Below are 27,431 nucleotides of genomic sequence, written 5' to 3' on the forward strand. Positions count from 1 at the left end.
TATGTGTCTGAACCATGTGACATAACTAAATTGTTTTCTGTTTCATTTGTGAGATTGATGTACGAGGTGGTGCTTTATTGAAAACACGTGGATGTTACATACAATTAATGGTGATAATAGCTAACACTCTGTGCAAAATCATCATATTATTTTAGAAGCGGATTGGCATAAGCCACACTAACAAAAATAACAGAAAATGCATCAAAGAGAAACATTCCATTCTGCTGTGTAGATAACTATCTGTAGTAAGTAACATTACTGCAGTCATCCTGCTGATGCACAGGTAGTGTGGAAGGAAGCATGTTTCGATGCATCTGCCTGTCTGACAAACATGTATCTGGCGGAGATATTGGGGCATATTTACAACAAAGCGGTCGAGGGTGGTGTTAGCCGCTTTGGCTTAACGCCGTGCTCCGCCACTTCAGAAACGCAGTGCTGCACCACATTTAGAAGAACATGGTGCAGCTCTGTGTTTCCCCCTGCACTGGCACTAAATTTAGCTACCTAGCGCCAACACAGGTACCCTTGCACCATAGTGAGAGGGTGTCTGCGTTGAGGGGAAGATTGTTTATGTGCAGGAAGGTCTCCCTTGGATAAATCATTTCTCCTCGTTTTGCTGGTCTTAATTTAGGTGCTGCCTCCTATTCACGCCACCCTTGTAAATAGGGGTAAGCGTTAACATCAATGGGTGTTGCGCTGGCACGCCCACCGCAACACCCATTGCCCTCCCCTTTAACACGAAGTATATAGTGAAAGGGTGCCTATTTTACAAGACATCGTTAAGCCACATTAAGTGGCTTAATGCTGCCTTGTGAATAAAGGAAAGCCCCTATCGCCAGCACAACGTCACTAAAAGTGAGATTGCGGTGGCGATGGGGCTTTTTTGAATATACCCCATTATTTGCTTCATAGCGATGACTTAGGGGATTGCATAATGGCTTCCTCCCCACATCTCTATAGAAAGTAGAAAGAGATCCAAGAATATGGGAGGGGATGACACAAACTCAGGAGAGCTGTTGCCCAAATGCAGATCTGTAAAATATCCAACGCTCTGCGGGGATAGAGCATGGCTTGACATAAAATAGTTAGGGAAAATATTAACCATTCCAAAAACAAAATAGCCATGTGATTGATAATAACATAGGTGCAATGTTAGGGAGGTTTTAGGCCAAATAACTACAGACAGCAAGAATGTGAGATGTAAAGTGCTATGGGTTTTTCTAATTCCCAATGTATTCTATATTGTGGCTGATGAGATGACTATAATAAATTTCATCCTGATACACAAGGTGTGTGCATTGATTATACATGTTGGCATCATTATAAATCAGCAACGGCTTTGTCTACTGCTTTTGGGGACCAGCATGAGAGTCTTTGCCTCTACAAATAACTCCTGCAGATGAGATCTTGTCTCTTGCAAGGGTCCTGCCATATGGCTACTCCTCTATTTCTTAAAGTTTACCTCTGTGGACCCACCCAACGAGGACAAGCAGTGTGGCCTTCACCAAAGTGCTCCTCAATTCTTGATCTTTCTCTGGCCTATCCAATCATTACAGGAAGGAGCTCCTCCATGCTCGGTCCTTCCCTGTAGCCTCCCTTATAAAGGGGTGTTTTATAGGTTCTGTCAGATGGTTGTGAGGGCCTACACCATGGCAGAAATTCTCATCCACCATTCCGAGCACCAGTCATTGTACAAGGTCTGTACCAGTGATGACCACTGTTACTAGGCAAAAGTATATTAGCTGATATTATTGTGTGAATATGGTATTTCAATGGCTTCCGTGTTGCAGATATAGATCTGACTAAGATGGTTGTTGCAACCAAGACTTGGATTTGTGAACAGTGTGCTGTTTCGGCACATAACAGACAATGTAGTGATGTGGAAATCCACTAGGTATTGCAACATTTTTGCCATGTGTACTACGCACTAAATGATGAAGGAGGGAGAGAAAATGTACTGGCAATTTTAGAGAAACACATACTTGCAATCTAGGAGAAGTTTTTGGTGCACACAGCAGGTCGAGCATTGTGGGTCATCATTGCCATAGCACAAAGATCTGGTTGTCACTGGGGCTTGTTTGTGGGTCATCGTGAACGATTGCTTGTGGTGCAAAGTGCAGGTGTTGTGTTTACAATCATTACAGATGGTCACTGTCAGAACAAAGAGGAGGCCTCACTGGAACTTTGGATTGGCGGTTGTCGCGGGCAGAAGAGTTTCAACTCAAACAGGCCTGTTTGTGTGGAGGCCAACTTTAGGATTTTCACCATTTTGTTCTTGGAAGTGCATCACCGAAGCCAGCCAACGTTCCAGGACATGGGGCACCACTTGGGTATCACTATTCACTCCAGGAGAGGCAAACAGCAAGTCTTAGGCAGGTCCCGCCAGGAACCTCAAAAGATCATCTCTTCACCGAAGCATTCAAGAAAATCGAATTAACCTTAGAAGTAAGGGGATATCCTATGATGATACTGGCTGGGGACTTCAATGGAAAGATTTCAAATGCACTACTTAATAACAGGGGGAAATCTCCACAAGAAGTAGCATGTTCAATACTAACCCCTGTCTTTCCTGACAAGATAAAAGCAGATAAAAGGGGAAAAATGCTCTTGTCATCTATTGAAGCAATTAAAGGCGTTATAATAAACAGGAGAATTGATGGTGATACTCCAGCGGCATACACCAGACTGGGTCCAACCAAGTCCTCAATTATAGATTATTTTCTCTGTAGTTTAGACATATTTTCGAAGGCCCAATCATTTTCTTCCCAATATACCCACAAAAGCGACCACGCATTACTTTCTGTAGAAATTGATGTCTTCACACAGCATACATCTTTGTGGTCTCTTCGCTTTTTGGAAGGACGGGCAGTCATAAATCACAAAACTGGAAGGATCCACTGGAATTCTGAAAAAATCAGTAAATAAACCATAAAATCTCCCAAGTTCTGCTAACAACCGTGAATAGAGTAGGCAATCCTATAAACAGATGTGAAGCCACTAGGCAGTCGGTAGTTGCCTCTCTCCAAGGAAACACAGCAAGGCATGAAAACGTTAAATTACATCAAAAAGGAAAACAAGCCGATAATAATTCTTGGCAACTAAATAAATCGACTAGAATTTAATTTCGTTCTTTCTGTGTGGTAAGACAAGGAGAAATAAGGAAACTGAAAAAACTCCACCAACGGAAAAAAGAGAGAGAAAGGCAAGCTCTAACAGATTGTGTCTGGGTCGACATCCAATTTGCAGTAAAACACAGAAATAATAAAACATTTTGGAACATAATCTCTGCACAAATGGGGATACGAAAATCTGCTCAAGCCACAAAAGTATCATCATCTGACTGGGAAAAGTATATTCTAAGGCATTATAAACCTAATCATCAGCATTTGATCTTCCCCAGACAGTAGCAAGTGTTGAAGAGCCAAGGCGAGCAGGAACCAATGAAAATCTCAGCCACACAAATTTCTATTCTTATATCCTCTGCCACATCATCTGCAGCGATGGGACCAGACAAGATCCCAATTAAAGTTTAAAAAAAAAACGCAGACAACTGGAGTAAATTCTTAGCCCCACTCTTCCAACATTGCCTGAAAAGTGTGGAATTACCAGAATCTTGGCAGCGGAGTGTGGTGGTTCCTCTCCTAAAAAAAGGCTCAAGAACGAATCCTGCAAACTACAGACAAATAGCTCTTCTTGAAGCCACCGATAAGATCTTTGCAGCTTGCGTTTTGGAACACTTAAAAGACTGGGCTTTTTTGAAAAAAGTGATCCCTATTTCTCAGGCTGGGTTTCGCCCAAAGCATTCAACATTGGATAACATCGCTGTTTTCCAAACAGTACTCGACAAATATGTTACATTAAATGCTCAAACGTTATATTGTGTTTTTATTGATTTGTTGACTGCTTTCGATAGTGTAGATAGATTGACCCTATGGAGAAAATTGGCGAATTTGGGGATTCCTATAGATCTTTTAACAATAATAATTTCCCTTCATACATCAACATGTTGTAGAGTCCAAATGGGGGGAGAAAAAGGCCTAACCAAACCTTTCCCAATGAAGAATGGGCTGCAACAGGGATGCTTATTAGCTCCCCTATTAATCTCTTCCTATATTAGTAATTTACCGGGGCGTCTCTCCCAAATTAGAAATTAACTTCTGAGATCAGCACAAGTTGACATACATTGTTTAATGTACGCTGATGATATCGTTATACTTGATCGTACTCCGATAGGCCTGCAAAGAAACCTGAACAAATTAAATCAATATGCAACTGAAAATTTTCTGGTGCCAAATATTACTAAAACTAAAGCTCTCCCTTTCAGTGGCAGAAGGAAACCTTTATCTTATATATGCTCATTAGGAGGTGGACCAATCGAGACAGTAAAAGAGTATGTCTATTTGGGCCGTTTTTTCACTTATAATTTACAGGACACAGCCCACCTCCAACACTTAAGTAACCCTGGGCGTAGTTCGCGAAGTAGCACTACGCGAAGCTACGCAAAGTGCACTTCGCGAGCTACGCGTAGCACTTCACGAACTGCGTAGTACCCTGTTCGCACTGTGCAAGATGTCGTTTTCAATGATTGCACAGTGCGGACAAGCAAGTGCGAGCTGTAGTTTTCTGCCGCTAGAGTAGATTTTTACTCGAGCGGCAGTTTTCTCAATGCGGACTGGTAGTTTCTCATCGCGAGCGGTCGCGAGTATACGCGACCACTCGCAATGAGAAACCTGACCTCCTCGCGTTGAGAATCTCGCCGGGAGGTTTATTTTCCACGCTCACGATCGCCAACTTGATGTTGCTGATCGCGAACGAGGAAAAAGTCTCGCCAGGATGTCATTTTGCTTGCTCGCGGTCACCAACTTCACGTTGAGGACCGCGAGCAAGCAAAAAATGACCACTGCACTACGCAACACTACGCTACGCGTGTTCGCACTGTGCTACGTGCAATTCGCGAAGTAGTGCAAACTTTGCAAATGTAATGTAATGTAATGTAATGTAAAGGACACTTAATATAGCGCTCCTATCACTCCAAGGAGTATCTTGGCGCTCACCCAACCCAAATGGAAGGGTTGGAGGGAAAAGAGACAGCTTACACTTTACACTACACATTACACCAGTGCTCTGCAGGCAGCATCAGTCAGAGAGAACACCCAGGTTTTCAATGCTTTCCTAAACTGGGTTTCGTGGAACAATGATCGTAGGAAGGGCGGGAGCTTGTTCCAGGCCTTGGCGCCCAGCACAAAAAGGGATTTGCCACCTTTTGTTGCCAACTTAAATCTGGGGATTATAAGCAGATTCTGACCGGCAGACCTCAGGCAACGTGTCGCGTGATACCGTCTAAAACCATTACATAGGTATTTTGGTCCTTGCTGTTGAAATGCCCTGAAGGTAATTAGCAGAATCCTAAAAAGAATCCTTTTACCAATTGGTAGCCAATGGAGCACATTAAGCGCTGCTGAGGCTGATGACTTGCGGGGCCAAGGTAATACCAGGCGGGCCGCTGCGTGTTGGACCATCTGTAACCTATGGAGTACGGACTTATTAGCTCCAGCATATAAGCCATTACAGTAGTCCAACCTGGAGGTTATTAGGGCAACTGCAACCGTTTTTCTGGCCGGCAACGGGAGGAGATCAAAAAACTTCCTTAGAGCTTTTATTACATGAAAGCACGTGCCAGCTACGGCCACCGCTTGATGTTTAAAGGACAATTGGTCTTCAAACTTGATACCCAAGTTTCGAGCAGATGTAATGGTGTTGGGGGGGCTTCCGCATCATCAGGCCAACAGGTTTTTGGGGAAAACAGATTTTGATTTCCAAACAGCAAAATTTCTGTCTTTCCGGCATTACATTTTAGATGATTATCAGTCATCCATTTGAATGTTGCTGCTAGGCACTCCTTAAGATTTTCCTCTGCGCCAGGCCGTTCCCTATCCAGCACCAGGATAAGCTGGGTGTCGTCAGCATATGATATTGTGCTGATCTGGAATGATGCGATCAGTTTCACCATGGGTACCATATACAAATTAAAAAGTACGGGGCTTAGACTCGAGCCCTGAGGGACCCCGGAGCTGACGACCTTGGCTTCAGACTGGTATTGGCCCAGCACTGTGACTTGGCGTCTGTTGCTAAGGAAGTTTCTGAGCCATGCCAGAGCCTCCCCACCTACTCCTGCGGCAGCCAACCGGTCCACTAAGATGTTATGTGAAACCGTATCAAAGGCTGCCGACAGGTCAAGTAAGATTAGAACAGCCTTCTTTCCCTGGTCAATGGCCATTCGTAGGGTCTCTGCTGTAAACAGCAGGGTAGACTCGGTAGAATGTTTTAACCGAAACCCTGACTGGTTAGGATGTAGAATGTTATTCTCCTCCATGAAGCTCGTAAGTTGACTATTGATGAACTTCTCTACCAGTTTGAACACCACCGGAAGCAGGGAAATAGGACGCAGTTTGGAGAGGGTGGTTGGGTCAACCAGTGCCTTTTTCTGGAGAGGCTTAATGGCTGCAAGCTTCCAATCATTAGGGATGTCTGCTGTAGCTAATGATGAGTTAATAATACTGTTGATGATAGGGTTAACCACTTCCACTAGAGTCTGTAAGACTAAAGGGGGGCATGGATCAAAGGGAGATCCTGATTTGCTGGCCAGAATGGCCTTGGAGGTATCTTCAAGGGAGACAGGGGCGAATCCCTCCAGGCGAGTTAAAGTCTGCTCCCCCTCTATCCTTTCAGCAGCTCCCGACATAGAGGGTACTGGAGGGAAAGTCCTCACGATATCGAGGATCTTATTTTCAAAATAGTCAGATATCGCATTGCAGAGATTTTGGGACGGAGGAATCTCCTGCGAAAGAGCTGATGGGTTCATAAAATCCTTTACTATCTTGAAAATTTCTTTTTGCCCCTGACCCGCCGTGGAGATGGCCTGTAAGTAGTGAGCTTTCTTGGCTGACTTTATTCCTGCATGATATTTCCTTGTGGCCGATTTATAGGCATTACGGGCAGTAGCCTCGTAGTTCCTGCGCCACCTCCGTTCCAGTACTCTTACTTCTCCCAGCTCTAATTTCAAGACCGGTGAAAACCATGGGGCACTCTTTTTGGTCTTAATGGCACTTGAATTCTTATTGCCAGTTGGTCCTAACGAGGCACCCGCCATGGCTAGCCAATCACAAAAATTCTGATTGTCCGCAGAGGTGTTACCTGTTAACACCGGTATACTGGCTTTTAGCATTTCTACAACATCAGGTCTGCTAGATAGTTTCTTCCAATTAGGTTTGTGATTTTCATCGGGGCTGTTAATAGTTTTTGTAGTGGTGGCCATTGTTTTATAATTTGGTGCAATATGGAACGGAATAAAGAGGTGATCGGACCAGATCTGAGGGCAGGGGGGTTTAACTATAAGCCTGGTGGAATTTGAGCAGATACAATCCAATAAGTGTCCTGCAAACTACGCGAGCGTAGTGCTTTGCCCACCCTTACACTTAAGTCGGAAGGCAGAACCCCACGTTGGGGCTCTACAGAGACTGTATCACACTACAGGAAATAGACATTTTATACCAATGCTGGAGGTTTATGGCATGCAAATCCCTCAGATTCTATCATATGCCATGGAATACACACAAATTAAAACATGGCAATCTATAAAAGTAAAGGAGGGAACCAATTTGGTAAAAGTGTTGCAGTCGGTACCAGTCCAAGCTCTTCGTCTCGAGCTATCTCTAACGGGAATTTCTGCTCAAGTAATTTCCAATATCATAAGGTGGGTGTACAACTTTTACATGCAGCACCAGACACATTAAGGCATCTGATAAAACTAGAGTCTTTTAGAGAGGAAGCGTCTGGGTATACTTTCAATAGGAATAAGCCTTTGAGGTTTCACAATGCACTGTTGCACTTTTACAGGAGTGGTCTCCAGCGCTCTTGAAACTGTTTTTAAAACATTCGGCCCCTAGAATCAGCTATGAAATGGATAAAGAATATTGCATTCAATTGAAGCATTATAAAGCGTTCACAGAAAATATAGAATTTAAAACGTATGCTCCCTATTTACGATTTCAACTAGAGCACGGGGTAAGGCGCTGTATTCTGCTTTTACGTTTGGGTATACTTCCATTAGCAACATTCTTAGCTAGCTGGGATGGTACAAATAACTCTAAAGGCATATTTGAATTGTGCAAAGGTGGTCGACAAGATTTGCTTCACGTTTTATTAATCTGTCCTAATGCGAGTATGGTAGAGGCTCGACGACGATATATAACTCTAATTCACACTAAAGTATAATGCTATCTTGGCCCATGATTTAATTATGTTGTGTAACTCTCCAGTCAATGAATTTGTATGCCATAACTTGTTTACGTTTTTAAAAAGTTTATTGGAGCCGTTCTAAAGGTAAAGCGCACAATCTTAACATCTTTATTTTATTTTATTGAATGTTGTATAAGTAGACGATAAAACATTATTACTTTTCCATTCATAGTGTGTCTTAAAAGTTTTACCATTTTAATTATTATAAACTCAATAATAATAATTGTATATCTGTATTTGTTGATCTCAGTTGAGGTCTGAATCAAATAAATTACTTGTGACTTGTGACTTGTCTCAGGCAGGTCTAGGCATGTCCAGATGCAGCTGGTCAGCTAGGCAGTAGCAGGGAGGCCTCTGAAAGCTTTTTGTGTTTCTGTAGCTCATACCGGAGCTCAACTAACTTACCCTTGGAGTCACTCTTGGTAGCCTATGATGAAGGTAAACAGGTCAAATCTTTCTTCAGCAAGGCATTCTTTCAAGCAGAAGGGCTGTGATCTGGCAGCAAGGCAGCCCTCCCTCCAAATCTTCCATAGGTCCTGGAGTCTTCTGAAGGTTTTGATGGTCTCACTTGTATTCCTAGTGCCAGCCTTTGTGTGGTGAAATTCCCTGACCTACCCCATAACAGTTTCTGGTCAGTTCCTGCCCTTCCCATGGTCCAGGCTCTATTATGTCGAAGGTGACAAAAGGTAGGGCAGGCATTGTGTCATGTTCCTTTGTGTGTGCTGCAGGCAGAGCCCTTTGAAGTGTAAATTAGGCTGGTTACAGCCCCTCTTCTGCCATCCTGCCAGTATGGCCCATCCTGTGCCTACCTAAATCCCCTTTGCCTCACTGTCTGAATTGAATGATTGATGTTACTTGTAGAGCACAACAGCTACTCGAATGAGTGTCCCGGAGTTACAATGAAGCAATATAAACAAATCCCAATAGCAACGCCATTCACAGTCTTGTGATCCAGGACACTGGCAACAGACCAAATGGTTGACAAAAGAAAATGCCAACTTTCTAAGTGGCATGTTCAGAATTGTAATTTAAATTCCAACTTCACTGTTAAAGAGGATTTTAAAGTCCACATGTTTTGAGTGTGAACAGCATATTTCTATCTGCTCCCAATCTGAAGCTAGTACTTAATAAATTTAATAAGGTAACTCCATGTTAGTCACTGGGAGAGATAGCCTTACAACAGTGAAAAACGATTTGAGGGGAGTTTTTTACTGCCAGGGGATCTAAAATAAAAAGTACTCATGTCCTACTTTTAAACACAATGAACCCTGCTCTATGACCCTTTAGGGCCTACTGTAGGTTTGACTTCTACATATTAGAAAGTAAGATTTAGGCCTGGCAACAGGTTTATTTAAGTTAAAAAGGAAGGGAGAAACCCCTATGTTTGACAAAGGGACGGGGGTACAGATATGAAGAAAAAACACACAAGAAAGTCCCTATATCTTAGTGTCTAAGAGGAAAAAGTACCTCACTGGGGCCAAGTGTATTATGGAAGTGTTAACAGATTATGTTTCAAACTCTTTAACTACATAAGCTGTGCCCTTCCCCAAAGGCTATATTATTTTCACTATACCACAGTAGCAACAATCAATTCCTCACAATATACTTCTACTTGGACCACAAATTATATTAAAAAAGGTTTATTAAAAATTAGGGATAAAAACAGAAATGCATCAGATAGTCAATCCAATGTCATTAGTGGTATGCCTCCCAATACTGGTTACAATCTTATTCTGACACATAAAGTTAAAAAAGTCCAATACGGGTTACGATCTTATTATGACACACAAAGTTTAAAAAGTCGACGCAGTGTTTCGGTGTTGATTCAATACTATCACCTTCTTCAGGACAAAAATGTTCATAAGATCTGAACATGAAAAAAAACATAAAATATATATAATTTAACGACCTAAACATAAACTATACACAAATGCAACGCACTGTGGTATTTTGATTACCTATCTATTTTATTAACTGGCACATTTTACTTATTCTATTAACTTACATGACCACATACTTAGCCCTTACTATAAGTATAGCATCATATTTTATTGTAACATCGCACATAATCCATGCTTTATTTTACAACAACCAAAATCCAATTCTTGTTAGTGAAGTTATATTGCTACATCTTATGATTATCTTAACTATTATCTGACATGGACATCATAAGTACTTATACCTTCTTTTCGTACCTTTATATTAGGTGGATTATGTTTAATCAATTGCATAATCGGTAGAGCTTAATAATAATCTCGCCACAGATAATGTTTCCTTGATAGAACCTCTAGGTAAAAGGAACAAACATTAGATTTCTGTTCCTCCTCTTTGTTACATTTAATCAAAAAACAGTTGTTACCCCATGTACCTCTCATTGGATTAGTTCTTTTATTATCTCCGTCAGAGCCACCGTCTTGTTCTGGTGTGGGGATTTGATAAAAACTTTCTTATGTTTAAAAGTTCTATTGATGAAACAAAACATTTTGGATGTCAAAAGGTTGTATCTATGAGCCTATTTTTATCATATTTTGCAATGTTAAAATGTTAGAGAACACCGAATTACATATTATATATAGAAATGTTGTTTTTAGTTTTCCAGCACGCTTATAGATTCGCGTTTGATATACTGGAACTTTTAGCAGCAAGCTGAACCATGCGATTCAATGCATGTGGTTCTACGATAAAATCTATAAAGAATAAGATTTATATAAGGTTTACGGTATAGTATATCTTTTCTGCACTCTTTAGTTCTCCATACATAGCTCATATTTATTATTTGGTATTTTTCTCATTTAGGAATATTTCTACTGTGCTAGCCGTTACGATCTCTATTTAAAAAAGTTCTATGGGCCGCATCTGGTATAACCATATCACAGGCAGCTGCCGTGTCTTATAAAGTGACAGCGTGTCAGCGTTTCATAAATGCGGCAGCATATTTCACGTTACACATAAGCTGATCCTGCGATAAGGTGCTATTTTTAATTTAGAGCCCAACCTTATAGCACCCGTATGTTAATGACAGTCGCGCTCCATTACTAAAAGCCTGGATAGCGGCATGTCTTGGTTATCGGCGTACCTATATACTAAACAGCAGCCTCCCAACATTGACCTGAATTTTAAAATCACAGCATGTCAGCGTTGCATGAATGAGACGGCGTGTTTAACTTTATACACAAGCTGTCCCGGCGTAGGGCGTTTGAGACCCAAAAATTGTAGCGCCCGTTTAACAATAATAATCGCGTTCTATTATAAAAAGCTTGCATCGCGGCATGTTGGGCTAATCAGCGTACCTGTATGTTCAATAGCGGCCTCCCTGCTCTGACGGTTCTCCGGAAGTGTTTCAATCACCCCCTTCCAAGGTCACGGCCTTATATACCAGTTCTCGCGTTGTTACCAAGTGCTACCACAAAGGTTAACAACATCGTCTGACTCTGAATTGTCTCGTTATATGAAATGCACACATTTTTTATTTATTTAAGAGATATTTTTCACAGTGGCATGTCAATTTTTCTTTTTGGTGTTTAAAGTACAAATGAGGTTCTATACGCACTTTACAGTCTTCCGTAACTGTGACAGCCATTTTAAAGTGTCTGAATATCTGACACCCACAGTAATATATCTAAAAACTCACCTATTAATTTTAGAAGCCATTGTTGTTGGTTTACAGTATAGCTCTTCTTTTGCCTTTTCCTATCCTCAAACAGGAACACGTAGTAATAAATACCAAACCACCACTCCGTCTTAATTAGGTATCATTTCTTCATTTCATCTATCATGTTTATTGCGTTACTTCTCTCCAGTGGTTTTGCCATTCCCATGTTTACATTTTTAGTGATGATGATGGCAGTATAATTTAGCTAGTTCATTCTGATCAAGTCACTTGTCTACGAATTGGTTATCTAATAACTGTCAATCTATATGGGTACATTATTCCTTCATAAAACCTAATATACCCTATAGGACGCATCGTTCACACCCTATAATATATGTGTATTCTTTTATCTCAGTATTTAAATAATAAAAAGATGTATGATCTATTAAGCATCTTGAACGCATATTGTCAGAGTTAATCTTCATTGCGAGCAGTCTTATTCTACAAACAGTTTGTTCTTTTATATCAATCTCTCCCACTCTTCTTTATTGTTAAGGCCATTTTTATAGGTGTTAAAATGAGACATTAAAAATTGCTCACGTTTTTACCTTTTGCAGATATGATCTCCTCCTCGGGTGCTGAGTTGAATCACTTCAACTCCACACCATCTCAAATCCTCTAATTTATGGTTATGCGTGATCCAATGTCCACTAAAGGGGCTGTTCGTTTCCCTGTCCTGATTGCTGACTTATGTTCTGTCACTCTAGTTCTAATTTCTCACGATGTTTCACCAATGTAACCCTTATTACAAGGGCACATGATTAAATAAATCAAGTTTTTAGTTTTACAATTGATGAAACTCTTTACATTATGTATAGTTCCATTATGCTGGATCACATTGCCTTTTATGATGTTGTTGCAGTTTTTACAAGTACTACAGGGAAAATTCCCAACTGGGAGAGGGTCATTGTTGATACTGCGTTGCTTGCATCCTGCCTCCTCTCTGTATGTATGTACCAATCTATTATGGATGGTACGATTCCGTCTGAAGCTGAACATAGGTTTAGGCAGTGTTGTATTATTTTTATCATCTAGAAGTTGCCAGTTTCTATTAATAATGTTTTAACTTTATTGCTTGTGCAACTAAAGTTAGTCACAAAAATTAGGGGAATGTCCTGTGTTGTCATTCCTTGGACTTTGGGGATAAAGAGGGATTCTCTGTCGTAGTATTTTGCTCTTTTATATGCCTGTCTGATAAGCTTCTTTGGATATCCTCTTTCTAATAGTTTTTTTGACAAAACATCTGCATGTCGGTTAAAATCTTTCATCTCCGTGCACTTTCGCCTAATTCTTAAATATTGTCCAAAAGGGATATTGTTCTTTTGGCAAGTGGGGTGGTTACTGTGATAGTGGTTTATTTAGCCAGGTTGAAATTTCAATTTAAACTGTACTGCAGGCTGCAGTGGCAGGCCTGAGACATGTTTTACAGTGCTATTTTTAGTTAGTGGCACGAGTACTGTTGCCCGCTAGTAGCATTTTATTTATAGGCCCTGAGTACAAGTAGTAAATGTACCAATCAGGTTGATGTCAACTGTGCCATGTTTTAAAGAGCGAACAAGTACTTTACCACTGCATTGGAAAAAGTGCACATATTCCTAATGTGAACAAAAATGGGTTTAACCAAAATCAAGGAGTGAAGGCAAAGTATTTTGGGAGAAGGCTGTTGTGTCTTACAACTTCAAAAAGTCAATGGTTAGTAAAAATATCAAAAAGGGGGGGGGAGAATGGACCACTTGTCCTGTGTACCAGGGTCTCAATTAACGTGGGTATTCGTCGTTAAAAAACCCTCATATACGTACACAAGCAATGGGCGGTTTATGTTGATTCTCCGCCTTCGTGTACCGTAGAAGCATGATCATTGGGCTTCTTTTGTCAATATGCTAACCTCCACATGGAGGAAGACCAACTGGTTCCGCAGTAGTGGCCAGAGATAAAAAAGAGGGCGTACTCGCGCTCAAAAAAATTGTGAAGTTGAAGATAAAATTCCCAGTATCAAATTTCGTATCCTTTATTCTTGAAGTTAATGACATGGGAAATTAAAAAGTTATCGTGCATGTGAAAACCTCGTTATTGGTTTAATGCACTGGTGATGGTCTAGTGATGGTCTACATGTTTCAGCCTCGTGTAAACTCTAGAGGCTTTCGTCAGGACCGAAGAGTTTGGGAGAGCACCTTTTGGCTCACCGAGGATAGTTGTGGGGTGGGTGTTTTGTACTCACCGCCCTTATGTTCAGGGATCAGATCTGTAGTATCTGTTTTGTTTGCCGCATAGTCGGAACAGCTTCGGCGTGGCTTACCGGTTACTCATGCATACTCGCTTGTTCTGACGCTGACGTTGATCAACTGTCATGTGTGTAATTGAGGAAATGAAATTATTCTACTGCAAAAGAAGTGAAGCAAAGATGGGACCTGAAAGAATCCTCTTAATTTTTATGATTTTCAATTCTGTTAGAATACAAGTTTGAATAAAGGGGAAAACTAAGTAAACTAAGGAGCACCAGTGACCTTGTAAATCAAACATCATGGACGTCTCTTAGTTCCAAAATACTTTTGTGGCTCTGCAGCTGGAAGTCTTAATGTGATCACCTGGCTCAAAGTTGTTATGTTTTATCTGTTCCTGGACTTAAAAAAACCCAATAATCATCCTCATCATCATCCTTATATCGTCACTATTATTATTCGTGGCAGTAGTATTAGTGGTAGCAGTAGTAGCAGAAAGAGTTGTAGTAGTTGTACTACAACTACTACTTCCACCATTACTACTACCACCACTATTACTACTACTATGTCTAATAATAATAATAATAATAACAATAATATTACAATAACATAACAATGATAGAAATACCAACAATAACAGTAATCATTATGGCAATAGTAAGCTCGTAGATTTGCTGTCTCTGTATTACTGACAGCTCTTTAGGGTTTTACCTGCCCAAGGTCCCTAGATTTTGAAAGAATATAAAAGGAAGTTACCTTGAGGCAATTCTAACCTATATCAGTGTCCCAAAATATCAAAGGCCTCAGTTGTTGGCCTGTACATTCACAGGCGATAATGTTGTTTGGATATAATTGGTACCATCTCACATATACTGTATCCGAAATATATCTATTGGGCATTGTCCGTTATGAACTGCAAAACTCAATAAAATTTGTTATATAAAAAAGAAAAAGTCCTCCCCAAATAGTGGGATTAAGCCTACCCATGGGTAGTTGACATATTGGGTGTGGACTCAGTGATGAAGCATGCCACACGAGTCCATGTGTGTGAGAGTACTGAAATAAAGGGCTATTATTTCCTGTTTTAAGATAGATGCAGGATTTAAAGGTCTTTTTAGGATAGATAGGTATCGCATTATTGTTCAAATCAGAATTATCGTCTTGGGAAGGCGTGGGCACGTAGCCCATCCAACCCAGAGTTGTTTTAAGGCATAGGCAAAGTGGGCTCTGGCCCAGGGCCCCAGCCTTTCAGGGGCCCTGATAGAGTCCGCTCTGTTCTTGAGAGACTCTTGTCCTGAAGATCTTGTATAATTCTTAAACAGATTGTTTTAAATAGAGTTTTACTTTAATGTAGATTTAATGAGGGTGATGCGTGAAAGTGTATTGCAGACATTTGCAGACAAATGATGTGTTTATGTTTCATGCAACATCCACAAAACTGTTTCTTTTAGATAAAAACAGGACCTCACATATGAAAAATGTCACAGAAATGATTTGCAGTAATAATAGTGAGATGCTTTTGTGTTACAATTTTTAAAACACACATCACTATCCCTGAAAAATTGATATAAAGACATTTAGAAGTTGAACTAAAGCACTTGTGCACTGTGAGTGACCCGGCCAAAGAGGGCCTGAAAGAACTGAAACTGGTGTCAAAAATTAGGGGCCACCTCAATGCGTTTGGCCCAGGGCCCCCAAAACCCTTAAGATGTCCCTGATCCAACCTTCTCACTGCTATATTGATTTTGGAATACATTGCTCATAAGGCAATGGGCCATTGTGAGGTTAGTAGATTTATTCAATTCTGTGGAAGCAGTATTTAATTCATAATTACGAATTTACTTCATTTGCCAAATAATTTGCAAAATGTGCAGATTTCAATGATGTTTCCGGCCGAAATGGATAAAAAATGTATTGCTGGAGAATGTCCGCATACCTTGAGTTTTTGTCATATATATCAGATAACCTTGCTGTATCATTTGGTCCTCCATGTTCCATACCCACAGTAGCCCTGACAACTTAAAGCTCTGCAGGATGGTTTGGGGGCTTTCATTATGACAAAAAAATCACACAGGCAACCGAGAAATATTTACACCATACAAGTAAAGGCAATGTAATGGTAAACTTCATAGCACATGCAAACATACTACTGCACCTGTTCCTAGCACAAACCCTAAACCTAACTACAACCATAAACGTAACCTTAACCTTAGCCATGCACCTAAACATAGCTATAATACCTTCCCCAGTCCTGAGATACCCACAGATCCACAAGCATTCCTATGCCTTGAGCCTAACCCTAGATCTGAACCTACTCCTAACTCTGAAATGAATCCTTGCTGTGAGCCTAAATCTAACACTAACACACTGATTTAAAGCTAATACTTATTTACCTGAAGATGGCATTATGACTCGTGGTATGTTTGACCGGGTGATAGCTTGCCCACAATATGTTTGTTCCACAGAGTTCAAAACTTGCTTCTTAAGTGTCAAACTCATCAGGTGTATTCTCCCCACCCGTTGACTGCCTTAACTTGCACTTCTTGAACCTTTTGCGTGACGCAGAACAGGCAACTCTTTCGATCTGTTGCAATCTCCCTCCCCTTCCTCCAACCAGGCAGGACTCCCCCTCCCTGCTTTTTCAATAGATTGAAGTGTGATTGGTGTGCTCAGTCTCTTTCGTGTCTCAGAGGTGAGAGACATCTTATGTGCTCGAGACACATCAGAACAGACCCTCTGCTCCACGTTAGTCCACTCCAGCGCAGCGCTAGTTAGAGACAGTGTTGCCAAGTCATACCCGGGGATGGCAGATGTGACATACGCCGACGTGAAGTTCTGTAAGCAGGAGAGAGATCCCACAACCTCTCAACGGAGCAGAGCAGGTAAGGTGATTCTGGTACTTGTCAAGCACTGGTGAACATATCACATACTTTGTTTAGGAAGAGCTTCTAATACTCAGCAAAACTTTGGAACTTTGCTTGCTTTTTACTGAAATTGTTTGTTTCCCATCCTATTTGGGGTAATTGTTTTTTAATTCTTCGCACCATACTATCCCAGATTTTTGTTTTACCACGAAGCTCAGAATTGTTGGCTTTTTTGCAATTGAACTGTCTTCCCTAGTTCACTTATTCCTTTCATGTTTTCCATCCACTCATTCGTTCAATTCATGAATAGAAATGTGGGAGTCGTAAGGCGTGGGACGTGACATGCTGAGAACAAGCCGAATAAAAATGATTTTCTTTAACAATTGTTTTCTGCAGGTGCTCGAATGTAAAATGATGCCTGTATTCTTAGCCCCCATAAATACTCCTGCTCCCACTCAAGTCCATGGTTGAATCTCCTTTTTCTGTAATGTCACTCAACCGGCCCCTCAGTGAGGCTAAAATCTATCTGAGGTTACTCCTAGCAGAAGGAATGTGACAGAGGAGTCTATGTGTTACTGCCCAGATTAGGGCAGGACCAAGACTGGGTGCTATTTGTAATTGCACAAAGCAGTGAAAGTGGAGTGAAATGCTGGCCAGAGTAATTACCAGTGATTACAACATCCTTATCCAGCACCATCCATTGCTTTCTGCTGGCATCCATGGTCTCTATAACTGGGTACACTTACACACACAGCTACACACCTATTTCTATTTCTGTGGGACCTGTCTTTCTAGAATACAAATAAGGACGTACAGGTGGCTCAGACGACATACTCAAGTGCTTGGAACATGTATGACTTTTCTGAGAACAACCCTCATCCCACCAACTCCGACTTCCATAGATTATTTATGTGTCACTATATCACAGTGGAAACGACAAGTCGACATACACAGATACTGCATTTACCATATCGTCTAACGCCATGTCATTAAGGTAAGCATATGGAGGTAAGCAGCGACTTACCTCTTTCCGTCGCTCCATCTCTACATACCTTGACAGTGCAGCGCTAGTTGTCCAGTAGACAGGAAATGTTTGCAGGTTGGTATTTCGACCGTGATATGGTTGCCTTGCTGCAGCAGAGAGAGAGGTGGGCAGGGCAGGAATTCGAGGGACCATCCACACTGCCCATCCTCCCTAGGCACAATGCTGGTGATCAGGTGGTTTGGTGGGCAGAGGGGGCTGGAAGAATCTCTCCCAAACTTCTGCTTATCCAAAGGCCTGTCTAAATACGGTACAAACAGTAGAGACCTTGTGCCAAAGAAGAAAGGGCACCAGTGCTGGCTCCAGAAAAACATTTCAGGGGTCATTTCAATGCTCCACAGCTTTCACATACATGAACCCACATCTGTCCAAACAATGCTTATTATGACTTTTTATTCAAGATTCATGCAGCATACTTTTGATGCTATTGAGTTTTGTTTCATAGAACTGTTTATTCAACATCAGTTCTTATATGTCTTAATGCCACTGAAGCGGTACATGTTGGGCTATAATCGGCAGATCTGATGTTTTCCTTAGAAATTAACCCTTTGTCTTGTAATTCATTGAAAAGGTGAGCTCCTTACTACATTTCCTTTTAGTTTTTCGAGGTGGGGCAGAGTGTAGAATGTTGTTTTTCCAAGGCCTCAAGGCATTCTCTCTTAAGTGCCATTGCCATGTCCTCTGGCTGTGTGCAAGCCATGAACATTTACGTACAATGAGATACACTTTGGGGCAGATTTACAAGCCACTTGCGCCACTTTTGCATCACTTTTAACATGGGAAAAAGGACGCAAAAGTGGCGCAAAGGGACTTCTAAATCTGCCCCTTTGTATTGAGCGATAAATAAAAGTAAATTAAATTCTTTTTTTTTTAGTTTCCGGGTGCTCCTTATTCTTGAGTTTTCTTAAGTAGTTTGACTATTATGGTTACATTTTTTTATCCTACGCCATTTTTGGAAAGCACTCGTTCTCTGAATGGCAAGTGACACTATGGGGCAGATTTACAAGCCCCTTGCGCCACTTTTGCGTCACTTTTCCCATGTTAAAAATGACGCAAAAGTGGCGCAAGGGGCTTGTAAATCTGCCCCTATGAATTTTAATATATTGCATTGCTGCATTTTAGTCCTCAACTCTCACAGAATATTTAAGCATTTATTTTTTCTTGTTTTAAATGTATAGTTTGCGACTCCGATATTTCTTGATTTGTGTATGTATTTTAAAGTTAAAACGAGACAAGATACCATTGCGTCATCATTTATCAAGGCTAGCCCTACTCCGATCTGCCTTCATCAGAACCGAAGTCTGTTTTCCATCTCTAAAGCTGGGTGCGTCCAAAGTTATTATCATCTGAGTAAAGCAGTTCCTTTGTTTTTGGGAGGTTTTCCGATCAAAGCGTCACTGGCTCCTTGTGAGGGACGTTCATTGATGAAAATGAAGGCTCCGTTTTCGCGTGACTTTAACTTAAAAACTCTGGGGCATATTAACCATGGACAGCGATAATTATCGCTGGCTGCTCTTCGCGGGAAAAATGTTATCGCTGGCTATCGCAGGAAATTATCGCCATACTACCATTGTATTAACAACTCATAGTGCAATAGCGATAATTTCCCAGCGATAGCGAAGTTTTCCATGGAACATCGCTGGTTTTCCAGCGATGTTCCCTACAAAACGGCGATAACCTTGCTGATACGACCCTGTGGTCGTATCAGCATCATCCACCCCCAATGGTAAGTATAGCGCAGTCTGCATTTTAGCAGATGTTAGTTTTTGGAGAAAACAGCGGTTTTCTCCCAAAAATAACTTCTGGTAAAATGCGTGGGCAGCCTTGTAAATATCGCGATGTGTACATCAGCGATATTTACAAGGTTGTACTGCTCAGTGAAGCCCAATTTGTATCTCATTAGAGATGCAAAGGGAGGCGTCGGGTAAAAGGGTGCTAACATGCGCTAATGCATGTTATCACCCTCTTGTAAATAGGGCGATATTTTGAGCTCCGCTTTTTTGGCTTTTAAAGCCAAAAAAGCGGTGATATGGCCCTTGTAAATATGCCCCTCTCTTCCATGTGGCATTCAGCGCTTCCTTATTCTCAGAAGAACTTAAAAGGAGGCCAAGAGAATCCACTTTAAGTGAAAACCCACATGCAGAAATCCTTGCTAACTACTTGTATTAATTTGTAGTACTTGTGAGTATTATGGGATGCATGTGAGAGGAAAACTTTGTGACTTAAAACCATTCGTGTCCGGTTCGCTGACACCCGAGAGTTTCAGATGAATAATATTTAATATATCTGCAACTTTTGATCCTTATGTGTAAGATATAATCCGCTCTCATTTGGAGTCATTTCCGGTTGTAGGTTTTCGCCACCGCATTTGACATTGAATTACGTCAGTGCGGTGTTTTCATTTTTTTCGAAGTGCACCTGGCGCTGGCCCTTTTGTGGAGGAGACACTTGGTTCTCTAACCAGAGGCACCCTAAGGTGACAGTTTCTTTAGTGCTTCACAAACCACTTGACCTCTGTGGTTTGAAGTCACAAACAGGACATCTTCAATGAAAAGCACGTGTGCGCCCTCCTGGGTCTATTCCAGGACATTTCTGCCCTTGATTAGAACTGCTGCACCTTGTCGGAGCATACCATCAAACTGTTTGGGAGGGGTTCTCGTGCCAATTTCTTGTAGTATCTCAATTGATGGCCCTCCATTCCATAACAGAACCACCACCTTTGTGATTCCCCGTAGACAATTCCAGAGCATGAAGGCCTTCACCTCAAACACTGTCAGAGGTCATCTGAGATAAACCTACTTTCGCTTTCAAATGCTCTTCGCATGGTTGAAGAGTCTCAAGCCCTCTATCCTGCATGGCACGAGTGCACTGCTCCAATGACGTCACTCCCCCACCCTCGTGACGTGTGATTCCCAGTATTGTAGCTTGGGTGGGAGGACACCGGTCATAGGTTTGTCTGCGCCACATTGTCACACCTAGGCTCAGATATACTGAATCATCACGCAGCGCAGCGCAGTGCAGCAGCCGCAAATGCTGCGCTGCGCTGTGTGCGAAGCAGAGAGCATGAGTGCGCCATATCTACAGGGTACAGCCCTCTCCTCCCATCTCCCTAGCGCTGGCGCAGAAATGTGCTGCCAAGCGCCAATGACGCACCTTTGCACCATAGTACAACGGTGTCTCCGTGAGTGTATTATATTGGAAGGACAAGCTTCCAGTACAAAAAGAATATGCTTAGAGAATCTTTACACCTTTTCCCGCTTTGCAGTGTGCTGTACAGTGCAGCACACATGCAAAGTCAGAAAAGGAGAAACGAAAGTATATCTCCTTCATAGCGGCTGTTTGTAATGGGCGCAGTTTCTTGCCTTAAACCTTGGTTGCTTATTTAAGTAAATAGGGTTTTACATCTAAAACCTTTGGTGGTTATTTGGGAACAGCAATGCAACACCCATGGAACGTCCCCTTGGCGCTAAGTACTGCAAAGCACTTCCATGCCCTGCTTTGTGTTACTTTCAAGTGACTTTCCAGGCAAAACATTTTTTTACCTCTTTACTTTCCGGCGCAAAACATGTTTTGCGCCGGAAAGTAAAGAGGTAAAAAAATATTCTGCGCCGATTTGTGTCTCTTATGTGATGCACGCATGGTGTAAAATCTTAGTAAATAAACCCCCACATACTTGGACCTTCCCTCTACTCAGTGATTTGGTAATGCTAATGCCTTTATGCTGTGTTGCAGTTTTCTAAGTTCGTTCATTGGCATTCCTAATACGTAGTAGTACTACTTTTCCTTGAAATTTGTACATTTCTTGGAGACAGGGTGCACCGTTCTCAGTATACACAAATGGCGTGCTACGGGGAAGGTCTTATCCCCATTTCTGATGGCCCTCAGGTGTTGCAGAACTTTCTTATGAACAGGATGGATAGTGCTGCCCACGTACCGCATGCCACAAGGGCATTGCAGCACGTATACAGCATAGTCCGTTTTACATGAGTAGCTGCCTATGATCTTCTTAGATCTTTTAGAGAGTCCTAGTGTATAGGAGGTGGTATTTTTGCCATAGCTATGGCAAAAATACCACCTCCTATACAGAGTTCTGCAACACCTGAGGGCCATCAGAAATGGGGATAAGACCTACCCCGTAGCACGCCATTTTGAATCTCATCATGAGAAGAAAGAGACAGGCCTTTCGTATTTTGTCGTTGACAGCATACCGCCAAACGTCAGAGGGGGTAATCGAGAGAGAAAGTTGAGGAAACTTGAGTCATGTTACATTCTTGCACTCAACACACGAACCCCCACAGGTCTTAACATGGAGGAAGACCTAATAACACATCTGTAAGAACCTGAATACTGTATATATATACAAGATTATAGTAGCTATCCCCCTCGTTATTGTTTATATGTATGAGCTGTTTTTGTAATATGGTTTAGTTTGTGCACTGTTTATTTCCCTTTTGAGAAGTAGTCAAGGGAGAATCGTAACATTCGCATTGAAAAAAACAATTTTTGCCCACTTGGGTCTAATTGTGAAAGTTTCCTGCCATAGCAAGCAGGTTGCTATATAGACATCTATGCACGGTTAAGAAAAACCCACATGGGTTTAGAGAGCAATATAACTTTAGCTTACACAGCTGCATAGTCCCGACTCAGCGAACAATGTAAGAGGAAATGAATTATGCACTTGCATGTAACGATCCATTTTGGGAGAGTCAATATATATGCCTGAATTTAACTCTAGTCAATTAATGAGTTATACTTTTTTCTTTAGCGATTGAATGAATTATGCACTCGCGTACAATTGTATTGATTGTTTTGGGACAAGATAATATATTTGCCAGGCCATTGAATTCAATTTAATTTTATTGAATGCGTCATGATTTGTATTAACGATCGAATGCTAATAAGCTAAAAGTATAATGGTTATTTCTCCCGTTAAACTACGAGTCTGTCTTTCAACACACTACATTTGTAGTCACATCACGTGACTTGTCACGAGCACGGAAGAAAAGTATGTAAAAGACTAATCAAAGTTTGTACTGATTGTTGGTGATCAAGCCTATATATATATTTATATATATATATATATATATATATTACCTACTGGCGGTCGCCAGTAGGTAGTTATAGTTAGGACCACGTTTCCATAGGAAATCCGCAACATTCTATTTTGAATAACTTTGGCGCCGGTCGACGAATCCTCGCGAATTTTTCAAAATAGGTGGGGCGCTACGCTCCGCTCCTACCCTGAAAGTCTCGGGGGGATTCGTCAAGCGGGGGCTGAGATAAAAGGGGGTCCCAAAACGCGTTTTTCCCATGCATTTTTCCATAGGACCTTTAGACAGGGCTACAGCCCGAACGGCTGAACAGAATTTAATGAAATTTGGCAGAGAGGTAGTCCCCAGGTCAAGGAAGTGCCTTTTGTAGGTTTGGTGTAAATCTGTTCAGTAGATTCTGAGAAAATAGCCTTTAAATCAATATATATATCTGTGGCAGCTTACGGTGCGCTTACCGTGCGCTTACCGTAAGCTTACCGTACGCGTACGGTGGCGTGCGCGAGCGCGATTCGGATTGGCTCTTAGATCTTAGTAAACATTCGAATCGGTCGAAACCAGGAAGCGGCGGCCGCCATTTTCTCTCTCGCTTCCTGAGGTGGGAAGCAAAAACGAACCCCAAAAATGTGTAAAGAGGCAGTTTCATGAGATCCTAACCACCCAGCATTGATACAGGGGTCCCCAAACCACCCCCAAGCCCAAAAAAAAAATTATTTTTTTTTTCGGAAAATCGCCGATTACGCTTACCGTACGCGTACGGTAAAAAATTGTAAAAAAAAAAAAATTATCCACATTCTCCCCACCCCGTGTGCAAATGGTGCCCGAAGGGCACCATTTGTGCATGGCATATAACATCTAAGAAGTTAACAAAGAATACATTTCACAAAGATGCGCAAAATATGTCCCCCATGTGCGCACGGTGCGCGAAGCGCATCGTGCGTACATGGGCCATCCCGCTTAACGTGGGCACGCGGTGCGCGCAGCGCACCGCGTGACCACTGTGCGTGCACGGCACTAACTGCGTAAAGTGGGCGCGCGGTACGCGAAGCGCACCGCGTGCTCACTGTGCGCGCACGGTGCGCGAAGCGCACCGTGCGCGCACGGAACGAACTGCGTTAACTGGGCGCGCACGCCACGAATGGCGTAAAGTAACTTAGCATTTAAAAAACCTTGCAAATTCACTGAAAAAACCATAGGTTTCACACATGTTATAGTTAGCTGGACATTTTACTGATAAAAAACCAATGAAATTCCCCCGTTATAGTTACTGCAGGCAACTATAACTCACGCGACCGCAATCTTCTGCTGATGACATATGTGTCTTTATGAAAAAAAAATATTTGTAATATATGTAAAGCTAAAATTTAATGGAAGAAGACATGGGCAAATAAGTGTCTAAATACAGTATTAGCATCAGCAGAGGATTGCGGTCGCGTGAGTTATAGTTGCCTGCAGTAACTATAACGGGGGAATTTCATTGGTTTTTTATCAGTAAAATGTCCAGCTAACTATAACATGTGTGAAACCTATGTTTTTTTCAGTGAATATATATATATATATATATATATTCCAATTGCTCGTCCTGCACACCATTCCTTTATGTGCAAAACAGACGATACGGACCCAAATTCGTAGTGCTATAATTTATTTTCGTTCAACGCCCTTCACCAACCGCCATAACGCGTTTCAGTCGAGTGCTATTTAAAGTGACAGTGCAAGACAGACTTCTAGCATAATAGACATAGAAGATAGATTCAAAGCAACAAAACAATGCCAAACGAGGGATTGTGATACATAATAATAAAATATCATAATCAAAAATATTATAAATAAATAAATACATATTTAAATATTTAAATAATTTAAATAATTGTAAAGCTGCTAAAAATTGCCCATAAACAGCACATTGGTAGCTAAGAACAGGTAAATATACATTAAAAAGAAATAAATTCATAAAATATGAAGTCATCTTTTCATTACTGAATATTTGTAATCAAATACCCATAAGCATATACCTGTAACAATCTATTCGCAAAGTTAGCTGCTGCAATTGTTATGCCCAAGTGGGCCTAATGGAACCATCATGTCTATAACATCAAGTGCAAATATCAGAGCCACCATATGTGCAAAAGTGCAAAATACAAATAAGTTAGAAAAGGAAAAAAAGGTTAATAAATTCCAGGGGAAGCAGCCAAATATTAATTTTGATTATTTACTTTTTTTTTTTTATTTCTTTATTAATTTTTCTATCATCAGACAGCCAAGACAAAAAACAATGAATACAAACAAAATAAATATGCCATCAGTCAAGTAAGTACATGACATATGAAATCAATAAATTAACAGCACAAAATAAGGTTCATAGCCAGTTAGAGAGTGGGGTCCATAATTTCAAGCCGATTAACCTTCTTTTCTTGCCCTTTGTTTTATAGACAGCCATTTCCAAATGATATACGGACAGTAATCTAGCTTGCCAGTTACTAAAAACAGGTGGTTCGATATCAAGCCATTGCGTCGTGATACAACACCGAAAGATTGACATACATATAAATACAAATCTATCCTCCAAATCTGTTCTGGTACTATCTCTACTAGTTTGTGCACCCAAAATAATTAATTCTGCAGTAATTTGTGTTTGAACACCTAAATGAGTAGACAAAAAATGCTCTACATCTCTAATAAATTGATTTAATTTTGGGCACAAAAAAAACATATGTATAGTGGCTGCAGCAACAAGTCCACATCGGTTACATTTATTCACTCTACCATGTGCCCATCTAGCAAGTTTAGCAGGTGTGTAGTATAAATCATAAATGGACATAAAATGTTGACTTATTAATGATCCACTATATAGCGTTTTGGTGGAAATTTCTATAACTCTATGCATATCAATTCCTTCCACACCAAATTTATCTTGCCATTTATCTTCCAACGCTGATAAATCGTCCTGATGTTTTGCCAACATTAATTGATAAATATAGCCAATTCTCGATCTTTTCCGAAGTGCTTCGATAAGTTTAACTTTTTGAAACAAAATTTGATTATCAGCCCATTTTCTATCTAAAAAACTGCGAACCTGTAAGAACTTAAAGAATTCTGTCCGAGAAAGATCGTATTTTTGTTGTAAGAATAAAAAGGAGGATATCTGTTGACCATCAAATAAATCCCCCAATAGACGTATACCAGACCGATACCATCTAAACATAATTAAGTCTTTGAAAATATCCGGTAACAAAGGGCAATTATTTAAAGGAGTATAATAATTTAAATTGGAACTAAGTCCAATTCTTTTTTTGATTTTCCTCCAGATCTCAAAAGCAGTTATGATAATTTTGAATTTAGTTTTTTTTATAATAACTAGGCTCAATAATGCGGACTAAGCACTGTCGTGCCTCTTCTCCTAATACCATCTCATATATTGATGGCCTTACTGATTCATCCAAACATGTTTCATTAACAAGTAAAACGCCCATATTCTGTAAAAAAAATAGACCAAAAATATAACGGAAAATTAGGAATTGCCCAGTCCCCTCTATCTCGTGGTAAAGTACACTTTTTCAAAGCTCTTCTAGATCTATGATAGCTCCAGAGAAACCTGGAAGACATTCTTTCGATTCGATTAAATATAGAGATAGAAAAGAACAAAGGGATAGTTCGAAATAAATTCAAAAATTTATGAAAAATAAGCATTTTCAACACGTTGCTACGGCCATATAAAGACAGATGCAGATTGTCCAGTCTTTCTACGGTTTTATTAGCAGAGGCAATTATTGGATCAGTGTTGAAACGAACAATCTTATCAATATCAGCTGATATTTTTATACCTAAGTATATAGCCTCCGCCTTAAAATGCATATCGTGTGGACGTCCTGAATCTGAATGAAGTAATTGAGTCTTAGAAACATTAAGCTTATATCCAGAATACCTGCCAAATTCTTCTGACGCTTCTATTAGCTTGGGTAAGGCAGTCTTAATATCTGTTGTAACTATAGCAATATCGTCTGCATATGCAAACACCTTATAAGCTATATCGTGTATCCGAACCGGTTTAATTCCAGCATTATTATCCAAACTGTTTAAAAAAGACTCAATATACAGAGCAAATAACAGAGGCGAAGTGGGACAACCTTGTCTTGTCCCCCTATTAATTATTATATTGACAGAAAGCCGACCTGTAATACGCAGCACCGCTTTTGGATTTTTATATAAAGCCTGAATAGCTTTAATAAATTCAACAGGAAAGCCCTTCCAAACTAATGTTGACCATAAAAACTTCCAGCAAACCCGGTCAAACGCTTTTTCGGCGTC

General features: G+C 40.8%; 1 protein-coding gene across 1 annotated transcript in view; it reads left to right on the forward strand.

The window, feature by feature from the left end:
- Nucleotides 1-16,846: 16,846 nt before the first annotated feature.
- LOC146812913 (killer cell lectin-like receptor subfamily G member 1) overlaps nt 16,847-27,431 on the forward strand; it is a 145,398-nt gene continuing 134,813 nt past the window's right edge. The window contains exon 1 of the mRNA XM_085614645.1: nt 16,847-17,051. Within this exon, the coding sequence (XP_085470771.1) occupies nt 16,973-17,051 (79 nt within the window). The 5' untranslated portion in view covers nt 16,847-16,972. The remainder of the gene's footprint in view (nt 17,052-27,431) is intronic.

The sequence above is a fragment of the Triturus cristatus genome, chromosome 7 (genome assembly GCF_964204655.1).
Source record: "Triturus cristatus chromosome 7, aTriCri1.1, whole genome shotgun sequence".
In the NCBI taxonomy this organism is placed as follows: Eukaryota; Metazoa; Chordata; class Amphibia; order Caudata; family Salamandridae; genus Triturus; species Triturus cristatus.